Here is a 20,232-nt window from a genome sequence, read left to right as displayed (position 1 = left end):
TGAAAACATGTTAATGTGAAGAATCTCTTTAAATTTAAGTGGAAACTAAAGGTCCACACCTTTGTTGTGAAGAGTGGAAGCCAGAGTATGCACATCTGATTCATGATGGAGTATGTGGTTACTCGGATAATTAAGCTAGTCTTGTTCTCCCATGCAACTCCAAAGCTGCAGTGCCTCTGTCAGCACTCTACTAGATGAGTGCTTGCATGAGAAAGGAAAAGAAATTTTTACTATATTTTAGAAGAAAGATGGAAGGATTCGTGTTTGCTTTATACCTGAACCATTTGGCATGTTATACTCAATACTCACTCCCAACATACAATATTCCTGTAATCTTCAGGATCTTAGAAGGCCGCAAACCCAGGTGGTACTTCCAATTATTCTTTGTCAGAAGCAAGAGATGCTTGCAGTTGGAATCTCTTTGAATTCACCGTTAAGGATGACTCCCCTGCATCATACACAAAGCGGTGGGTCATCCAGGCACAGGCACTGCCAGATGAAAACATTAATTGAGATACAGCAGAAGAGGATCTAAAATGAACAGTCAAACCTGCACTTTTCAAAATGGAAGTGCAGATCTCAGTGTAGTCTTTGTAATTCAGGACCAGCTCTAGAAGTGAAATTGCCTGGAGCAGAAATGCATGAAAACACTTTGTTACTACAAATCCCATAGGAGCCTTATTCTCAGGGCTCTATACAGTTTACGCTTTCTGCTATTTACCTTTCATTGAAGACTGTGTGTTCTTTTATGCTAGATACAAAGAGAAAATCTACACAGATAACATGTATGTAAGAAAAGCACAGTAACTTGGAGACCTTCACATGCTTGAATAGAAAATCCTGAAATTTTTCTTTCTGCAGTACAGAAGGCAGTGTGCTTTAGAGGAGAGGGCAGTGCCCTGTGGTTTGGCAATCCCATGACTCAGATTTCAGACTTTGTGGAGCCATCAGAAGAATTTTTACCTTCAAAAGACACATGAAGTGGGTATGAGATTGTGTTGAAAGACGGAAGACTTTGGTTCTACTCTCTGCAACTCTCCCACTCTGCAACTAGGAAAGACCATTTTTTCTCCATGCCTCTATTTCATCTTTGTACACCCTTTGCCTCTCCTATGTCTTTAGCCTGTAAGTCCTTCGAAGAAAGTGAAGTCTTGTTGTCAATGTGTTGTTCCTAGCATAGTATAAACACTAGTATCAAGTGGATACTTTGGATGCAATGAAGCTACAACTAGCACTGAAAATAGTCTAATGTCAAATCTGAGCTCGGCTCCATGCATGGTCTTTTTCCACATTGTTCTCATTAATCATCTTCCAGAAGTGTTAGTGCTCTAAAGTCGTAGTATCAACCTTGTGCACCCTGGCTACTAGATGTGGATACAAATACAGGCAATACGCAGAATAGGCCAGGAGGGAGGAAGAATAAAGGGGGCAAGGAGAAGGATAGTTAACGTTAAAAAGAACCTTCTGGAAAAGGACTTTAGAAAGCTGATATCACCATTGAAACCTGGAGGGCAACATCTTACTCCCAAGCTTTCTCAGCTCTCAAAAGAAGATTCTAGCCCTTCAGTTCCTTTACTGTGTCACAGCAAGAAGAGTGAACTGAAGCAACAAGAGGCCAAAGAGCGTGAGCTGCATTGCAGACCCAAATGTCTGCGGTATTCCAGGCTGGAAAGGGCCTGGCCTTTCTCCTAAACACAAACTCACAGTTGCAGCTTACAGCATATATATTTGCTCTCATTTTTGCTCTTAGCATATGTGGTGGCCATTTCCTACACCCATCTTGGGAACTACAAGCCCTTCCATTGACTTCATTTTCCTTCTGAAAACATTTCACGGTACAACTCCAAAAATCTCCATCCTGCAGTTGAGTCCTGGCAGAGAGGTTTGCTTGTGGACCTTTCATCAATTTCCCATGGAAGTCAGCAGAGTCTTTGCCTGGCAGGTCAACTGTGTGATTCAAGGAACATGCCTAGAGTTAAAAAGGTCAAAATTCAGTGCTTGAGTCCAGAGAAAAGTGCCTGCCAAGTCTTCTGTAAAAGAACACATTAATCCTAACAATCTTCTGCCCTTTATCATTTTCTCCTCCCATACCCTTCGTTTTTCCAGACCACTCCTATTTAGTACTCAAACCCTATTTCCTTTCTCTCTTGCCCTATAATGTAATTTTAACACCAGATGTTTTGCATATTACAAAGCTGTAAGAAATGTGGCTTGTAGTAATTGCACTGCAGTGGCTGATAAGGATCAGGAGTCCCTGAGTTTTTGCTCCAGCAGTGATGGTGGTGAGTCATCCCGTAACTTCAGACACCAGACCGCTCTCCCCCTGTTTGCGTGCCTGTTGAGCGGGAGACATCGCGCTTACCTCACAGGGCTTCTTTGGAGGATTAGGACTTTAAAGCGTCACAGTGTGCCAAAGCCTTGTTAAGCGCTGCTTATCGTGTTTATTAAGGGGCATGCACAGCCCTGGGATGCTTTTCGTGAGGCTCAGAGGTGCTGCAAAACAGCAGTATTTTTTCTGACGACGGTGCTGAGCCCGCGCTATGCAGACCTGTCTGTTGCAGCAGGGGAGAGGTGCACACTCCCCTGTTGACTAGCAACATCAGTACCTGCTCACCCAGGCAGATATTCTGATCTCCATCTTACTGACGTGAAAATTAACACCCAGGCCTCTCTTTCTTCTGTTTTAGATCCTGGCGCTCCTGTGAAACTGCCTTGTATGCCAGTTAAACTGTCACCTCCACTACCTCCAAAGAAAGTCATGATTTGCATGCCTTTAGGGGGGCCAGACCTCTCTCTCTCATCCTATTCCACGCAGAAGAGCTCCCAGCAGCCTTTGACCCAGCACCATCACACTGTCCTGCCATCCCAGTTAGCAGCTCACCAGCACCAGCTCCAGTACGGCAGCCACAGCCAGCACCTGCCTTCTGGGTCCAGCACGTTGCCCATTCACCCTTCAGGGTGCCGGATGATAGAGGAACTGAACAAAACGCTAGCCATGACCATGCAAAGGCTAGAAAGGTAATGGATCAACTTTTAAAATTACATACTGATGTGCACTGTTTCCTGCTAGCCTCAGTATCGCCACTTGAGTTATGTTGGTAGTACTTGCATGAAGCTTCTCCTCTGAGGTCTGGCAACTTCAGGGCAGAGTCATTGCTGGAGAAACAGCAACAGGGAAGGAGCCTTTCTAGGCTTGTTTGACAAGTTTGTGACAGAAAGGAGAAAAAGGCCGAATTTCCTGAACCCTGTTATCCTGTTCAAGGAAGCAGATAATACAGCCACTGGAGAAGAGGTTAATAGGACATGCCTGGCTTGCAATATGTACTGCAGAGTGCATGACTGCAGAGCTCCGGTTATGTGGAGGATTGCCAAAAGCAAGGAAAGGAAGTGGGAGATTCAGAAAAGAGCACTAAAAATCAGTTGTGCCACTCAACCAGGGCATCTTATTAGTATTATCAATTAGCTCGAAACAACCTATGAGATCTTCTTAAAAGTCATTCAGAGGGGTTTTAATACACTAATATAAAGTATTTCAATTAATTTAAATTGAATTATATGTTTGATCTTAAAATAATTATTTAATCCATTCCACACCAGCTACCTCCTTAGCCATTTGCATCTGGAGGAAGGTAGTACCTTTGATCAGAGAAGCCTTACCCACCTTGGGGCTGTTTTTTATTACTGTCAATTGTGAGTATCTCTGAATGCTGCTCCAGATAGTCTGAGTAAGCGAGGCATGTTGTATAAATGCAAGCTGTCCTCACAGACTGCAAGATCAGCAAGTTTTGGAAAATTTATTTAGTCTTGTAGAGGAAAATTGAGCAAGTCCCAGAACAGGGAAGGTAGTCCAAAAAACGACGTGTTCTATTTAGTACCAGCAGCTTTGTAGCCAGCTTATGGTAGTAGCGTCAGATTGTCCTTCTGTTAGACAGGAAGCTGAAATATTTGATCTAACAGAAAAAATGCCTGATGATTTGCCCCAATACCTCTTTGTAATAATGCTACCTTCATTGTATTGCATAGTTGAAAATAATTTGATTAGACGTGGCAGGTTCTCTTTACTGCATGAAAAACAGTGAGGGGACCAGAGGCTGTCCTACGCTGCCAGCTTATTTTAGTACCAGGATACCGAGACCTCTGTGTGATTACATCAGGGGGGCTGTGTTTCTAAAGCACGAGGGAAATCCTTTCTGGGGAAAAACTGGTAGAGCTATGAGGGAGATTCCTACTCCCATCAGTAAAAGGGCTGTAGCGGTAGGATTGGAAAGAACATCCACATTCTCCCCTGTGCCCAGTGACTGCCCACTTCACCTCTCACATCACTGGCAGGGCTGGTCCAACGCCTCTGCATCACCCCAAAGCTTGATGCACCAAGCACAGAGGGCAGATGGTGTCTCCCAAAGGCTCCTTTGGGATTGCACTGCCCATGCTGTCCCCAGCATAGGTCAGATATCTTACTGTCTGGCTCACGCTGTGTGCAGAAGGCACTTAGTTATCTGGAGCCCAGTGACAGCTCTCAGAGTATGACTTCATTGTGGCATCTGTTGCCCCACAGCAATGAATGCTCCAATTTCTAGGCATCCGTCATGTTTATGTCTACAAATATGTTTAACTGATTTAAAGAAGGTGATGCTGTTTGAACTATTAATTTAAAGCTGAAGCTCTACTGCTTGTTAAAAACTGAATAAGCAAGGATTCGTTTCCTGATATGATGCAATTGCCTCCCTTTGTAGAAGAAAATAAGCACTGATGTTTCACATTTCAAATGAAAATGAATCCTAGTTCATAATATTGCAGACAGTTGATTTTTCATAGCCTTTTCATGTTGATTAACTATTATTTCAATCATGAAATAAAGTATTGAGTACTTCAGATATTCTCCTTGTTAAAACAAATCAATAACATTTGCATTCACAAGAGAGAAAATGGGTGATGACTGTTTCCTCTGCAACAACAGTTGTTATTTTCATAGTATTTGCAGGTAAAAGAGTCTGTGGAGCTGACGCTTGCTATTAAATTCTTAAATTTCTTTTTCATGCCACATTGCGATCTTAGTAAATTTGCCAACTTTTCTTGAAAATTTGTGCAGATTTTTAAAATACATGTTTTTAACTTGGGGGAGGATTATTTGCACCAAATGTCGTTGTTTTCTAGCATTTTTTACTGTAGTTCTTTTCCTGTAATTGTATAAAATCTGGATTAAACCCAACAGAAATCATACCGCAGTATTTCTCATTGGACACTTCAGCCCAGAAGTCTTGAGGGCCTTTTAAAACTGCACAGATCCGAGATCCACTTTCCTCTATTTAATATTTGGTAGTGTGCTCGCATCTGCTGCATGCATAGGATATGCAGTGAGATCCTGAGCTTTACTGTTCCTTCCAGGATAACGTGCCACTGGATCACTGTTGTTTGGTCAATAATCTTGAGAGATGAGAGAGCCTGACAAGTCTCAGAGGCACCTTCTGGGGAATGCAAAGTTCATTGGCAGCATTTATTTTTGCTGATCTCAGTCTTTATCTTGACAGAATCCTACAACGTTCTAGAATAATGTCATGATGCTGCAGTAATAGGGCTGCCAAGTCTGGTAATTTGGGGGATTATTTAGAATAGTATTTTGTTTTTAATAGGGGAGGATCAGGTAGACAGTGCAGATGAGTATTCTGCTCTAAATTTTGTCCTTTTTTTCCTTTAGGAGAATTTTTTTTTCTTCCCTGTGTCTAGTTTCTTCACTCCTAGTGCAGTGGAAGCTCCTCAGGTCTTCTAAGCTCCATTGATATTCGCTGAATCCATAACCAGTTTGTATCAGTTTCACAAACTTTTCTTAGACCTCACAACTCTTCTCTCCACAAGGACTGTGAGTGTGGGCAGGAACAAAGAATGAAAGACTGAAATATCCCCTTCCTCTAGCAATCTGGATTTTTTGCTTTCACAGACGAGGTCTCTGGAATTCGGACAGTCTAACATCTGAAGACCGATACTGGAAATAGCGCTTTGCCCATGAGCCAGAAGCTTGCCAGAACAAAATGAGCTGTCTGTCTGTACCGGCCTGGAAGCTTGAAGTTATTTTGCTGTCTTTGACCTTGAGAAAGCTACTGAGCTTCTCTACCTGTATTTTCCCCTCTGCAGGACTGGTTCCATGTTACTGCCTCACCTAGCTCTAATGAATATTAATAAGTTAATGTCTTAAGGTACATTAAAAACATGGAATAGCTATTCAAGTCCCAGTTGTTCTTATGACTTAAAATGGCAGTTAATTCCTGGATTTTTTTATTCCATTTTATTACAGACATTATAGAACAGTAAGTTCATTTGCACACTTAAAGCTTTTGACTGCAAACATTTTCTGGTACTTGTAATGTCTATTCATAACCTATTCTCAGAAGGGCAATCTGCCCCTTGTCATAGTATGGCTATTATGACATGTCATTTGGGCTGCCAGTTTGCCTCTGTTTTCCCTGGTAAATTACCCGCTTTATGATAGATTAAGCTGAAACAGAGAAGAGTGTAATTTCCATGTGACCTTTTTTCTGCAACCTCTGTTGCCAATTTGTGCCCTACTGCAAACGACTTGCCCCTTCAGCCCAAGGGATGTGTGTCAAGCATAAGTAGAACTCTAGATTTGGGCATCATTTTTTACCATTTCATAATGCATTTTAAGAGTTGGTGAAAATCTGGTAAGACCTGCCACCAAAATCCGCAGGTTTCGTCCTCCTGACTGAAATGAATTTGAGAAGAAAGACCATGCCCAAAAAGCAGTGCGTCATGAACAGCAGCAAAAGAAGGTTTAGAAAACCCTCTTCTGCCACTGAAATGTATCTTTAACTTTGACTTAGGGAGGCAGCTTCTTGATCTGAAATAGCTTTATTTTCTGCCTTGCCCACATAGTTCTCAGTCTGTCTGGTACGATGACAATTAATTTCAATTACTCCGTGGACTCTTGTACACTAGCAGCTGAATCAAGGCCTCACTTTGTTCAACGTATGTACCAAAGAGCTGTTAAGTGGCAATATCTCACCCCAGGCTAGAATTGCATATGTGGCAGAGCAGTGAAAAATCACTGTGTCCAGAAAGACAGTGTGTAAGACCAGTTCCTCTGGGACACCCAGTTCAGCTTCAGACTTTAAATTTATGAAATGAAATGCATTAGACATCCCTGCCAGTGTCTTGTAAATCTTATAAAATGTATTTGAGTCAGAAAACATTTATCTTCCATAAAACTTGTCAAGAGAATTGCTTTTTGTCTAAACTTTGGCATTGCCTAAGGATAGAAACACTTAATATTTATAGCTCTGCCTTCTCTCTCTGTCTCTCACACATATGCTTGTATTGTAGAAATGTTTATACAATGGTTTGAAGTTTTTTCAGATTTTTCTTTTAACTGATAAGTACAGAAGAGTGTACTGTGGTTCTGAGAACATGCTGATAAAAATGTAACTCTTTATTCCAAAATCAAAGAGCTGAGGATGACAGACGAGAAGCGTGCGGTTTTTTCCCACTAGATTTTACAGGAGGGATTTCACTTTTTTCTTTTCCAATTTTGTCTGCACCATGAGTCACTCACATGCTTAAATTCTGATTTTTCATTAAAATATTTTCTCACTAGAAATATTGTAAACTGTGGTGGTGTAACTTTTTTGCTGTTTTCATCACATAAAGATGACACAACAGTAATTGCAAGTCCGTGTACTAGTCAGCTATGAATTATTCAAATCTGTGTGTTAAGATACATTTATCTTCTTAAAACAAGTACTTGCTTAGCTGTAGTTTAGGCCTCTAATTTTGTTGCTAAACACGAAGCTGATTTAAAATGGACTGTTTGAAACAATAGTGTGCTTTTGGGTAAATAATGCTAAAAAAATTTTGTGATGTAGACCACCTGACCATGTGAGGGGTTTGCTAATTACCCAGAGGAATTTATACGCAATGGAAATATCCAGTGACCTTGATTTGTCTTTCTTAAGTATACTGCAGTACTGCATGTATTTCATAAGTGCTTTGCTTAGACAGCTGACTTAGTTGAAATGCTGTGGAAGAGGCTGATTATAATCACGAAGAACACAAAACACCAGGAAAAATGAGGGGCTTAAAATAGGAAGTAGTGTTATCAAGAAAGTGGATGATTCAGAAAAATTACAATGAGATGACAAGCTGCCTATTTCTAGATCACTAGTTCAAATAAAGATCTATCGTGGGAATTTGTAAATCTTGTTGCCATCTGATACCTGCTTGGCAAAATGAATTGGTGAACCTCTACGATATCTGCTACCCTATGGGCACGCCCATAAGGACCCATCTGTAACCTACCTACATCCTTCACGGAACAGGGAAGCACCAAATGGTCGCAGATGCTGAACTACTACTTGCTCCTTTCGTTTGTACTTCCAGAAAGGACTTGGTGAACTTGTACTTGTTCTCTGTGTATGTATTGTTTTAAAATGAACTGAATGATCCAGTGGTTGTGTTCACCACTGGAAGTTTTTTATTTCTTTTTTATTAGGCAATGTTAATGATATTTCACAGCATTTGAGTTTCTCCTGGCAATTTAATTCCAGGCTTTTGAATTTCCTACCTTTCCTCTTAAAAATAATTACACTAAAAATCGGTTACAGATAAAACACATATTAAAAATGAAGCTCTTAAAATCAAAATTATTAAAGCGTATCAATAAATTAAAAGTTAGTTGGAAGTTTTTAAAGACCGTAGTGCATTTATGTGTCATTAGGAGAATTCAACTGATGAATTTTAGAACTACTCCTGGGATAAAATTTTTTGGGTCAAACTCAGTGAAGTCTAATACAAAAATTCACAAGCCAGTTCTTCATAAATCTCTTACTTTTTGGTACAAAACATGGGCTATCAGTAAGAAAATGGAATTCCTCTCTTCAAGGCATCTTGTAAAGTTATGCCTCACATTGTTGGTTAGTCTGCAATAGTAAATGTTGCAATTAACGAAATTATTTCTTTGAAGCCGAAGGTGATAATTACAGCATGGTATGGATTGCTCACAGGATCTGAAGCCTTTTCTTCTCCTTAATCCCTAAGCACATTGTGGGCCAGCATTCTATACCTAGAAGTACAATTTTAAAAGTCTTTCTGGGATGTTATCTGGCAGCCATTTAAGAGTCCCTGTTAACTTTAAGGTTAGAAGAAAAAGAAATGTTTCAAGTTGACTCAGTGGAAAATTATGTAAAGATAAGAATGCAACATTTTTTCAAGATGCAGAATGCCTCTGGTATTCTGAGCAGGCTAAAATATGCCAAGGAATTGAGGCTACTCAGCACTTGGTAAGGTCAGACCCAGATTTGTGTGCCTCGAGTACAACTTGGTTAGCACATCTGGTTTCACACCTACGTTATTCTGGAAAGTAAAATGGAGGTTTGACACAAAGAAGGTGTCCAGCGGGCAAATGTTCCCCACCTTTCATATAGCTGTTGCCTCAGCTGGGACTTGAGACAGGGCAGTTTCTGCTGACTTACAAATAAACTTGAGCAGCTGTCATTTTTGCCTGCCAGTCTCTCATCCTCGTTTCACATTGGAAAAATAAGTGAGCTATTAGATAAAAATGGATTGGGAAACGTGGTTCTGTTCCTGACTTTTCCTTTCACCTTTTGTTTGACTTTGATCTTCACCTCCTCCTGTTCCTGTTTCCTTGCTTGAATTGGTATGTTCCTTGGTAAAGGGCTTTGAAATCAACACAGAAACAGAGCTAGATGGTCGCAGTACTGACCACAGGTCTTAACCTAGTAAGCTGCAGGAAATGATCAATCACACTTTATGTGACAAAAGAAATCTGATGTTAGCTCCTATTCAGATTGATCTCCAGCACCTGGCTGGAGCGAGGAGCTGAGGCAGGAGAAGGGATATTGTCACTGCAGCCCCTACAACATATAACTGTGCCATTAGCAAACAAACCTCCCAGGTTTTGGCTCCCTCCCTTGTTACTCTCAGCAGCTCCCAAAGTCTCTTCTCTCCAAGCCCAGTTTCACCTGCTCAGTCCCCTGCACCTCAGAGTTGTGTCCTTGCCTTCCCCTCAAGTCAGTCAACATCTTCACGCCCAAGGAATGCAAGTCATGGTTTCCCTCTGCCTTTCTACAATCCTCCTCTACAATCTATACCTTTCTTTCCTCCCACTCTCTTCCTCCACCTTTTGCGGTCAGGTGAGACATTTTCTCCTGCATGCCAGTGGAGAGGTCACACAGACACCAGGCTGAAGACATGCTTATCACTCTGAGCACCTGGTGTAATTCTCACTAAGCCTCGAGTCTGTGTTTGCCACAGATCTTTAGTTCTCAGTCCTGCCTGCCAGTATGTCTGCCTGCATCCTGTCCTGCCTCTCCCTAACAAGTGTTGTGCCTTGAATCTAACGTGTACTCAGTTTAAATCCATTAGGTGGCTTGCTGGTCATGAAGATCTTTCTGTCCTCATTTCTTCTCAAACAGGGATGAAAGACCACTACTTTCCTACATACAGTGAGAGAAGCAACTCAGACTTCCATTGAGCTGTTTCCTTTAGTTTATTTATTTGTTTTTCTTTCCCAACAGCTCTGGTTTACACACAGGTGACAGTGTTACAAAAACAGGACCTGGGGGCCTTCCAGACATGAGACAAGTGCCAACTGTTGTGATCGAATGCGATGACAATAAAGAAAATGTGCCTCATGAAACCGACTATGAAGATTCTTCCTGCCTCTACACAAGACAGGAAGAGGAGGAAGAGGAAGATGAAGATGAGGATAACTCATTATTTACAAGTAAGATTCATTCTGTTTTTTCTTTTTCATTTATTTAATTTTTACTCTGAACTCTCGATACGCAAGGGAAATACAAGGCCCCTGAATGTTCTTTCTCGACCATGGCTTTTGCATCTCTCAGGGCTTGACTACATGAGGATGCTTGGTAAATTAATCCAAAACAACAAGTAGTATGAATTTGTAGTGATTTCCCTAATCCACATGAATCCCTGTCTGGGTAGCTCTCAGACAGAATTCAAATTATTGTATCTGGCTTATATTAGTTCACTTCCAAATTGACTTGTGGATTCACTTTCCCGAGTGTCCATGGTGTAAAGAAGCCCTGCCTTTGGCTGAAGTCAAGATCAGTTCAATAGAGTTACCTCAGGAGGATGAAATAATTGCCACCAATAGAGAATCAGAGCTTTTATATATAATAAGCATAAAATCATATCAGAATTGTAAGTCTGCACCTAATTTGAAAGGGATCACAATCAGACAATTGGGCTTAGATAAGAAGAGAAGAGGTTAATCGATAGCCATATCACAATTACAGTCTGGAGAGGGACCTTTGGCCCCTTCCTGACCTCTTGGAGAACACCCGTCTCCTGCCTCAGTGTGGCATCACAGGACCCTCCCATGAAGACAAGATACGGTATTTTGCATATGACAGCTGCTTGTCATCCTGCAGGTCGAGCTGAAATTTCAAGCCCTTGGATTTCTTTTCTTCTGAAAACTGGGAGCAGTACAATCAAACACCACCCTTTTGAAAACACGCACAAAGAAGATTCTAAACCAGGCATATTTCATCTCCTCAGAACCCTCCCTTACCCTGCAAGTGAAATTAAGCAGTCTTTGCTCTTAAACTAAGAAACAGAGCAGACCTGCACTATCTCACCCTCTCCTGCCGAAGCACAAAAACCTCTCAGGGGTTTGTGTCTCTCTGTCTGCTTGTGTCTGTCTTCCCTGCTCCAACTGCATTGGATGCAAGCCTGGAAAGGCAAGCTTGAGCTGTGAAAGGCCACTCGTTTTCACAATGTCTTTGCCACTGTCAGTGTTGAGAAGCAGTGTCAGTCAATGTGCATAGAGATCTGTGTTGCTTCTGACTTTTGAATCCTTCTAGTGCTAGCGCTAGCTTGGATGTCTTGATATTACATTGCAAGAGAGAGAAATACCTCTCTCTTTCCACATACGTTAGCTCTGCTGCCTGCCCAGATTCTGAGGTTGAATTATTCATTCCATTATGTGGTTCAGAAACACTGTGCTAGAGAAAGCTACAGATGCTACTAGCAATTCTGAAACAAGCCCTTCTGCTCCACTCCCCTCTATGGAGCAGTATTTTAATTTCTTTTTCCTGTATACCTACCAAATTCAGCTTTTCCTTATTATGATATGAATTGAGGCTAATTGAGCACATGAAGTTAGTTGATGCCCCTTTTCCCACAGTCCGTACCAGTGTAAATGAGAGCCTAGCACCCTCGCTTGGCTAGTACTTCTCTGCCTGCTGCATGCTGCAATGAAATGATAACAGCTCCTTTGACAGAGCCTCTCCTCTCTCCCACAGGCTCCCTGGCAATGAAAGTCTGCAGGAAGGACTCTTTAGCAATCAAACTAAGCAACAGGCCTTCCAAGCGAGAGCTGGAGGAAAAGAACATCCTCCCCATGCAGACTGATGAAGAGAGGCTCGAACTTAGGCAGCAGATTGGGACAAAGTTAACAAGGTAGGAGGCAAACTTTTTTCTAACTCTTGTTTTTGGAATTATGTGGTGGGATGCTGTTTCTATCCTTAGTCTGTAAACATTCAGGATCTGTTTGCTCACAATGTTCAAGAAGAAAAGCCATGGCGGGTAGGGGGGGAAAGACTCTAGACGTTATTTCTGCGCCAATAGAACTTACCATACAATGCCCTATTTCATTTTATTTCATTTTCCTGGCATATCCTATGGGACCTTTGGTTGTGTTAAGTATCAGCATGAACTACGTGGATTTGGTTGTTTTTGGTGCACCATTGGGAAATGTTCAGCTTTGATAACGTTTTGGACTGTAGCTGTAGGTGCCATTTGATAGCCTGTTAGTTTGGCCAACGGACAGAGGTAGAACTTTCTCTTCTGACTGCATCTCCTGTGAGTAGCTGCATCTTTTCATGATCCAAAATACTCATGTCCTTCAGTACCTGCTTTGATTGGGTCAGGTTGGACAGATTTACACTGTTAGACTCTTTCTTCTTCATAACAGTGTTACTCACGAGCTGTTCTGGTTTTCTGTATTGAGGGGCAGCCATCAAATGTGGAAGAATTCTGTCAAGAATTAGTAAACTGAGGTCAGCTAGAAATGTCTAAGAACCTCCTATGCTCCAGCCATGATTTCTGTAGTGATTTTAATACTGCTTTGTTATCAACTTGGTGGTATGCAGAGCTGGTGAATGCTGTTAGTTGCCGTCCAGTGTGACTCAGAAAACCACAAGGAGAAGACCAGCCAGTTGTTGGGAATTTTCTTGCAGGTTTTCTTTTTTTCTCTCTTTTTTTTTTGTTGTGGGGGGCACAGGAGGGAACACCGCTACCATGTTGTGGCGACAGGAAGAGTAGGACCTCCTGGTAAACTGGTAAATACCTCTTTGAGCATTTTATCTACTTTTTTTTCATGGCCTCGTTTATCGCCTCTTTGGAATAAACTAATGACGTCTTTCTAGTCTGTCTTTGAAAGTCTTTGTGCTGGATCGTGCTTAGCCTGCTCCAGGACCTGTCTGATTCTTCAGTATTCTTGTTGAAGGGCCTCAGCTGTGATGCCCAAAGTATGCAGGATGGCACTGCGCTGTTGCTGGTGTTGTAATTTTTCAGTCCAGGCTTTATTCAACCTAATACCTTGCTAGACTGCAGCTGCACATGGAGCTCTGTGTCCCAAAGAGCAGCACATGATAGCAAGGTCCCAGTGCTTATATGATTAATTTTGAACCTTTTTGAAGCATGTGAACAGTTGACATTTTTGTCTCTTAGCATATCTTACTGTGCACTGCTTGACCTTGCAATGACATTGAACAGCATTTCGACTGCGTGGCCCATTTGCCTAAATTATTTAGGTCGCTCCGAAGTTTTACAGCGCTCTCTGATGAAGGTAAATAGTATCATTTGCAAACATTGACTCTGCACAGCTCAGTGTGCCCCGGGTGTTTTTTATTATAAATATTTTATATCTCACCTCTCCAAAACCTGCTTTTTCCCGATTAAAGAATCTTTCTTCAGCATATCTCTTTAACAAGGGAAGCTAATTTTGGCAATACCCAGAACCCTTCGTGTCTAAGCCCCATATTCTCACAGTGTCATTTTTTGTTTCCCCAGTTGCATCTCTGCTCATTCTGTCTGAGGTATAATGCTTGATCTTGTCTTCTAATGTATCGAGGACTTAGGGGCAATCACAAATAGTACAAAGAATTAAAACTGTGTATATACGAGCTCAAAAAATAGCTGAACCACTGCTGTTTCATTCCTATTTTATACCAGTGTAGCATCACTAAAAGTGGTAGAACTTCACAAGCCTTATCTGGAATAATATGGTTGCCAGTCTGACCTTTTAATTACTTGTATTTACAACTTAGTATCTCGTCCTTTTTAGTAGTTAATAACAATCAAGAAATATAAGGAGAAAACAACTTTCCTCATCTCAGTATGCAATAAGCCACAGACATTTCAGCAGCAAAAAGGAAGGTACCTGTCTTACCAGTACTCTGTATCTAAATGTGATGTATCCATGTACACAGACTGATGAATATTAGATTGAAATAGAGAGAATATTTCAATTTGGACAGTATTTCTTTACTGTCCAGACTTCATTACTGCATCCATCCTTTGCCACTGCTCAGTAATTGTCACACAGTGATGCAAATGCCAGGCAAAATTAAAGTAGTGAAGCATTTATAGTCCTTAGAGAAGATGCTAGATGCAGACTATAATTGCAGCTGGCAATTTTGGATTTCAGAGGGATTTGTGCTGTTCCACCAATGGTCCCCTACGGTTTAAAATAGCCAGCCAATGAAATCACATATGCTACTCACAGAAGTAAAAAATGCAAAATAAAAACTTCAGCAAATAGTTATTGTCTGTAATGGATCAATTAATTTTCACCAAGAGGCTGATTAGGATACTTCAGTATTTATGCGTAATCCTCAGAGCATTTAGTTTGGAACAGCTCATTGGCTGCCATGTTTGGCAGATGAGAATTTAGTGCTATAAAGAGAGCATCATTTTTAAAGATGCTTATAGCCAGGCATATTGAGAGATTGACCATTGACATATTGTGTGGGACCAAAATCATCCCAGGTGTAGATCCTCCAGCCTTATTAGAGTTGCACCAGGAGTTGATTTGGCTCAGAATTGTTTGTTCCAATCCTATTTAAATGTAACTTGGAACCTCTGAACCTCCAATTAGTCCCAGAAAATTGTTATGACTTTATTATTGCATCTGCCAGCTGGTAGAGAGACTCCAGAGCAGGCTTCGCCATGTTGCTTGTTTCCCATGCTGGGAGGATACTGCCTTGACTTACACCAGACCAGCTGTAAGGGTGAGGCTGCAGAGACTCTACCTTATAGCAGGATCTGGCCCACTGCAAACCTGAATATTAGCTCAGCCATGAGACAAATTAACAGCTTTGTGCCTGTCATAGAAATGCTTCACATGAATGTAGCGCTTCACTGGTATGTATACTGTGTCACGGCTCAGCACTTGTACACCCAAGCAAAAATGGAGTTTTTTTCCCAAGATGGCAACATACGTCCTAGCAAAGACAGGAGATCCCACGTCACATGTATTTCAGCTACGTGAATGGGCCACTTCACCGTAGACTATTTCTGGGCAGTCTTTACACAGCAATTAAGCAACTAATTAGAAGACCTCCTCCTCTAACCAAACCAGAATGGACTGCTCCATGGAATGTGATGTCTACTATGAAGCAAGGAGCAGAAATAGTGAATTAAGATGCAGAACTTGCAGCTCATAGCCACATGTGACTTGGGGATAGGAAATAGATGTCGCAGGCCGTGTTCTTGGCTGCTGAAAACCCTTACAACTCCATTAACTTCTGCTCTGAAATGCAGACATTCCGCGCTAAGTAAATCTTTAAGTGGGTATGGTTTTCTTTCTTTTTTCTGGCTGCTCAGCTTCTCCCAAACTCCTCCTACATTTTATCCCTCTGGTGCCTGTGTAACTTCACAGCTGCTCAAGGAGCGTGCATTAAGTGACCGTAAGACAGAAAGGAGAAAACAGGAGGAAAAACAGGACTCTGAAAGTTAATAGGCAGAGGGAAAAGACAGACTTCTGCCTTGTGCCTGTGTCTCTGGCTGTGTTGGATCTGCTGGGAAGCACTGGTCCCCTGGTTATTCAGGTTAGAGCGGGAAGCAAGTGGACCTGGATTTAGCTTTCAGCAGCTGTCAGGGTGAGAGGGGTGGGGCATATCTGGGTGATGACTGTGAAACAAGGACTCAGACAGGCTCTGGATCTGAGCTTGGAGGTTCTCACAGGGGCAATGATAAAGGCATGGCCTGTCAGGAGCCCCTGCTGAGGAGGAGGGCCAGCACCGGTGGGTGATGCACAGCAGAGCCACATCTCAGAGGCTGCAGGACTATTGCCTGGTACCAAGACGGGTGTTTCTGTGCACTTCTGTTTCACCAATGAATCACAATGCTGGTCATAAGAGACCACACAGACTTCCTCAATCAGCATGTTATTCAGTAAGCACAAGAGCCCTTTAGAGAAAAAGTATCTATATATTTCTGTATAGCTGTATACTACACCAGACTTTGCTGAGGACTTTGCACTCCCTTGAACTGGGAAGACCTGGTTTCTTTTTCTGTCCCATACCTTGAGTCAACACGTGTCTTTAGACTATGGCTGGTCTGCCACGTATCCTACGAGAGAGGCTTTCTAACACACTGAAGTACTTTTTTAGTCTCTTAACCCTCCAACTCTAGTGAAGGTGCTCATTAGCAGTTAGATACAGAAATATTAAAACTGAGATTTTGGTCCACTGCTTTTCAAGAACACACAGCAGCGTCCTTATCTGTTTTCCCTGAATTGCTTCAATCCCAGCTTTTCCCACCTGCTGGAATAGGATGATCTAATCCTACAAAAATCTGGTAATCCAGTATTATTGTCATCACATTGCTAATAATCGATGTTAAGGGAACTTCTTGATATTCACAGTATTATTACCAGTCAGCATCATATCTGTCTCATCAGCACACTGCTACCCACCTCAGGGCAGAGGGCAGGCTGGCTGCAGGTCACAAGGCAGGGGAGATACGTTAAAGGCTGTCCACAGGTGAGCAGTGCATGTCGGGGGACTGCTGCTCATCACTGGCAGGTGCCGCAGGCAACCCAGTAAGATTTCGCAGCCCAGTAAGATTTTATGCTGTGCTACTGCCAAAAGCTGCCAGTTGTAGGAGTCATGTTTAGCCCAGGACCATGCCTGGTGTGAAAGGAAAGAGAGATGAGGTTGGGGAGCAGCCCTCTGCACATTAACTAAATAATTAAATAGAAAATAATTAAATTAGAAACAAATAAAGCAGAAAGCAACTTCGTGCAATGTCCACACACTACCTTTTGTCACTTGGCGTGGTGGACATCCCATTGCTTGACTGAATCCTGTGTGCCACTGTATGTTCTGCTGGCTTTAAAGCAGTGAATCAGCAGCAGGCTCCTCTGTCAGATATACAGTAGTGCTCTGCATTGGTTTTTGTACAGCCCTAGATTTATTCACTGCAGTGCCTACTGGGGTGCTGTCCTTACACCAGCAAGTGGAAAATCTTGATCTGAAGCAATATAAATAACCTATTGCACGTATCACAAGGCAAAGGATAGGAAGTATGAAAATAGATCACAGAGACACTGGCTTGTGTGCCTACAGCTGTAAATATGTATGCTTGAGATAAAGACATGCACACCTGCTAGATGTGTTTATAGTCCCATCGATGCTTTGGAAATAGTACTGAGATGTCTGTGACTGAGAAATGTAGCATGAAAAGTCATAAATCTTTGTTATGGAGCTGCAGGTTTGACAGATGATGGTCACCTACTACCTTGATCAGAAAGGTAATCTGCTCTATGCATTCCCTGATCAATACTACCTCTTCCTCAGCTGTACTGAAAAATACTCCCTAGAAACAGAAACCCTGTGATGAAATGAACTTGGTGAATTCCCACAAGTGTAAAAAATTGCCATTGATTTTTAAAATGTCACGAGGCTGCCAGGAGGTTTTTGGACTTGTTCACGTCAGATGCTAGTTGTCCATGTGTCCCTCTGCATGAGGGAGAGCACTCAGAAGAAAGAGCAAGAGAGTATGGTTGTAAACAGAAGGAGAGACGTGTACCACGGAGAGTAGAAAGACTGGACAATTTGGGAAAAGGATTGTGTCTTTGGCATAACTATGAAGGTGACAAGAGATATTAGCAGTGCTGACGAAGGGTTGATCTGCAAGGCTTGCACAGTGTTTAAATTGCACAGCAGTTCCTTCAGAGGCCTGAGGGGACTGAGTAGTCCCAAGTGATGGTTTTTATTTGCTAAAAAATTAGGCTGTGAGAAGATTCAGCTTTTTGAAATGGTTAATTATTTAAACAGCATTGCAATCCCATCGAGGGGAGGATTTATTTAGCCAGAGGATGTCAGCAATATGGCCTCTGTTGAGCACGGCTGAATCTCCTCATGGCCATTCCCCATCCGGCACGGTGGAGAGCATTTTGTGCCCTCCCCATCTCCAAGTCATTTAGGGAGAAAAAGAATGGGCAGACAGCAGGATTAGGCTTTATTCACAGACCTCATTTTGTTGGGTAACGTGAAATAATTTCTTCCTAATTACCTCTGACGTCTGCAATTCTCACGCTTATTGTTAGCTTCCACTAATGAGAGAAAAGCAAGTGCCTAAAGCAGGAGCTCATTGCCAGCAGCAGCGCACACGCATGGGTGTGTGTGGAGCTTGCCTCTTCACATGTTGGGTGCTGGGGATAAATCTCATAGAAAATGGGATTGTGGTAAACAAGCTCATCTAAATCCTGGATTAGAGGGGACGATGCGACAGTGCTGGATGCATGAATGGGGGTGACCGAAAAAGCCACAAAGCGATGAGCCTGGGTTTTAGCTGCGATGGTACCTGGGGAAAACGGCTTTTCTTTTTTTCCCTTTTAGTTTAGCTTTGTGAGGGAGCTGTACATTTGTGAGAAACCCCAAGGGAGCTGTCTAAATTGCCCTTCACATCAGGAGGAAAGCAGCAAAGCAGGTGATTATCTGTGGGCGACAACCTGAACCCAAGTTATCATTACACATCTGGGCTCAGCCACCAGGAATAAATACTTCTGAGCAGGACTGATCTGGGTTCTGTGCAGGGGTATGTGTGGGAGGTGGGCTCTCAAGGCCCTTGCCAGCCCTCTGTTCTGTGATTGATGTTCTGGCAAGCTCTGTTGCACTGAAAGGAAAGATGGCTTTGTAGTTAAAATGCTTTGGGAAGGCTGCATCTTCCACGGGCTTTCCAACCTCAGGCAAGCCAGTGGAAGAAACACATGCACACGTATACATCTATATATATTAAAGGTACCTTGGGGTCTCCAGATGTGCATGTATACCCATGAACTTTGGAAAATTCCAATAGTTGACAAATTCTCATTGACAGCAAAAGTTTGTGTGCTTTCGAAAATCCACCCAGATATCAGGATCTCTTTAGACATCTAACTCTGTGTTTCAGTAGAACAAGGATCCTTGTGTCTGAGCTCGGTTTGGACTTGTCTCTTTGTATTAGGAATTTTCGTAGCTAACATCATCACTCATCACAGAAAAAGACCCGACTAACCTCATGAATGATGCTATTACTATTGTTTTGATATGAGTTTCAACAACTAACAGCATGAATTTGTTTCATTTGAGTAATTTTCTATGGCAAAAGGTCAACAGAGCAGTCAAGGGAAAGGGGAGGTGACAGTGGGTAATGTCACTGCAGAACACATCACCTCTACATGCTCCCTCATTTGCGGGATGAACAGTGCCCTTGCCCTGTGATCTGGATGGGCCCTGGCAGTGCGACCTCTCCTCTGCAGCTGCTCCACCTCCGTGTGGGATGAGCCCCTGCCGCCGCTGCTTTCGCTCAGCCGGGGCCAGCAGATGTTTTGCTGTGCATGAAAGCAAAGCTTCGCAGAGTGGATGTAGTCTGTCCTTGGGCAGATGTGTCTCTCCGTGTTAGAAGGTGGGGCTCCAAATGTGCAGGGACAACATATTTATGTTACTGTAAAGGAGGAGGAACGTTGTGCTGAGGAGAGGAATGCTCTTAATGGTAGGCAACAGGCAGCAGGAAACAGCATTTGAGGGCAGGGTCTCCCCAGAGGCACCCGTGTGGGCACTGATGAAGTGGAAAGTGTTTTCTGGGTGTCAAAAGTTCAATTCAATCAGAAATGTCGGCAGCCCGGGAAGGTATTTGTTATTCCTGGGGTCTGTCACTGCTCGCATCGCTGGCTCTTGTGGAAGCGGC

General features: G+C 42.5%; 1 protein-coding gene across 10 annotated transcripts in view; it reads left to right on the top strand.

Annotated features, from left to right (window-relative positions):
- The window catches only part of PHACTR1 (phosphatase and actin regulator 1), a 413,139-nt gene that overhangs the window by 348,900 nt on the left and 44,007 nt on the right, over positions 1 to 20,232 (top strand). For all 10 annotated transcript variants that reach the window (XM_075416933.1, XM_075416934.1, XM_075416935.1 and 7 more), the window contains 3 exons: positions 2,688 to 3,018; positions 10,545 to 10,753; positions 12,297 to 12,453. In XM_075416933.1, the coding sequence (XP_075273048.1) occupies positions 2,688 to 3,018; positions 10,545 to 10,753; positions 12,297 to 12,453 (697 nt within the window). The remainder of the gene's footprint in view (positions 1 to 2,687; positions 3,019 to 10,544; positions 10,754 to 12,296; positions 12,454 to 20,232) is intronic.

This window comes from Opisthocomus hoazin, chromosome 3 (assembly GCF_030867145.1).
Source record: "Opisthocomus hoazin isolate bOpiHoa1 chromosome 3, bOpiHoa1.hap1, whole genome shotgun sequence".
NCBI lineage: Eukaryota > Metazoa > Chordata > Aves > Opisthocomiformes > Opisthocomidae > Opisthocomus > Opisthocomus hoazin.
Note: the sequence above shows the minus strand (reverse complement) of the source record. Positions and strands in the feature narration are given on the sequence as shown.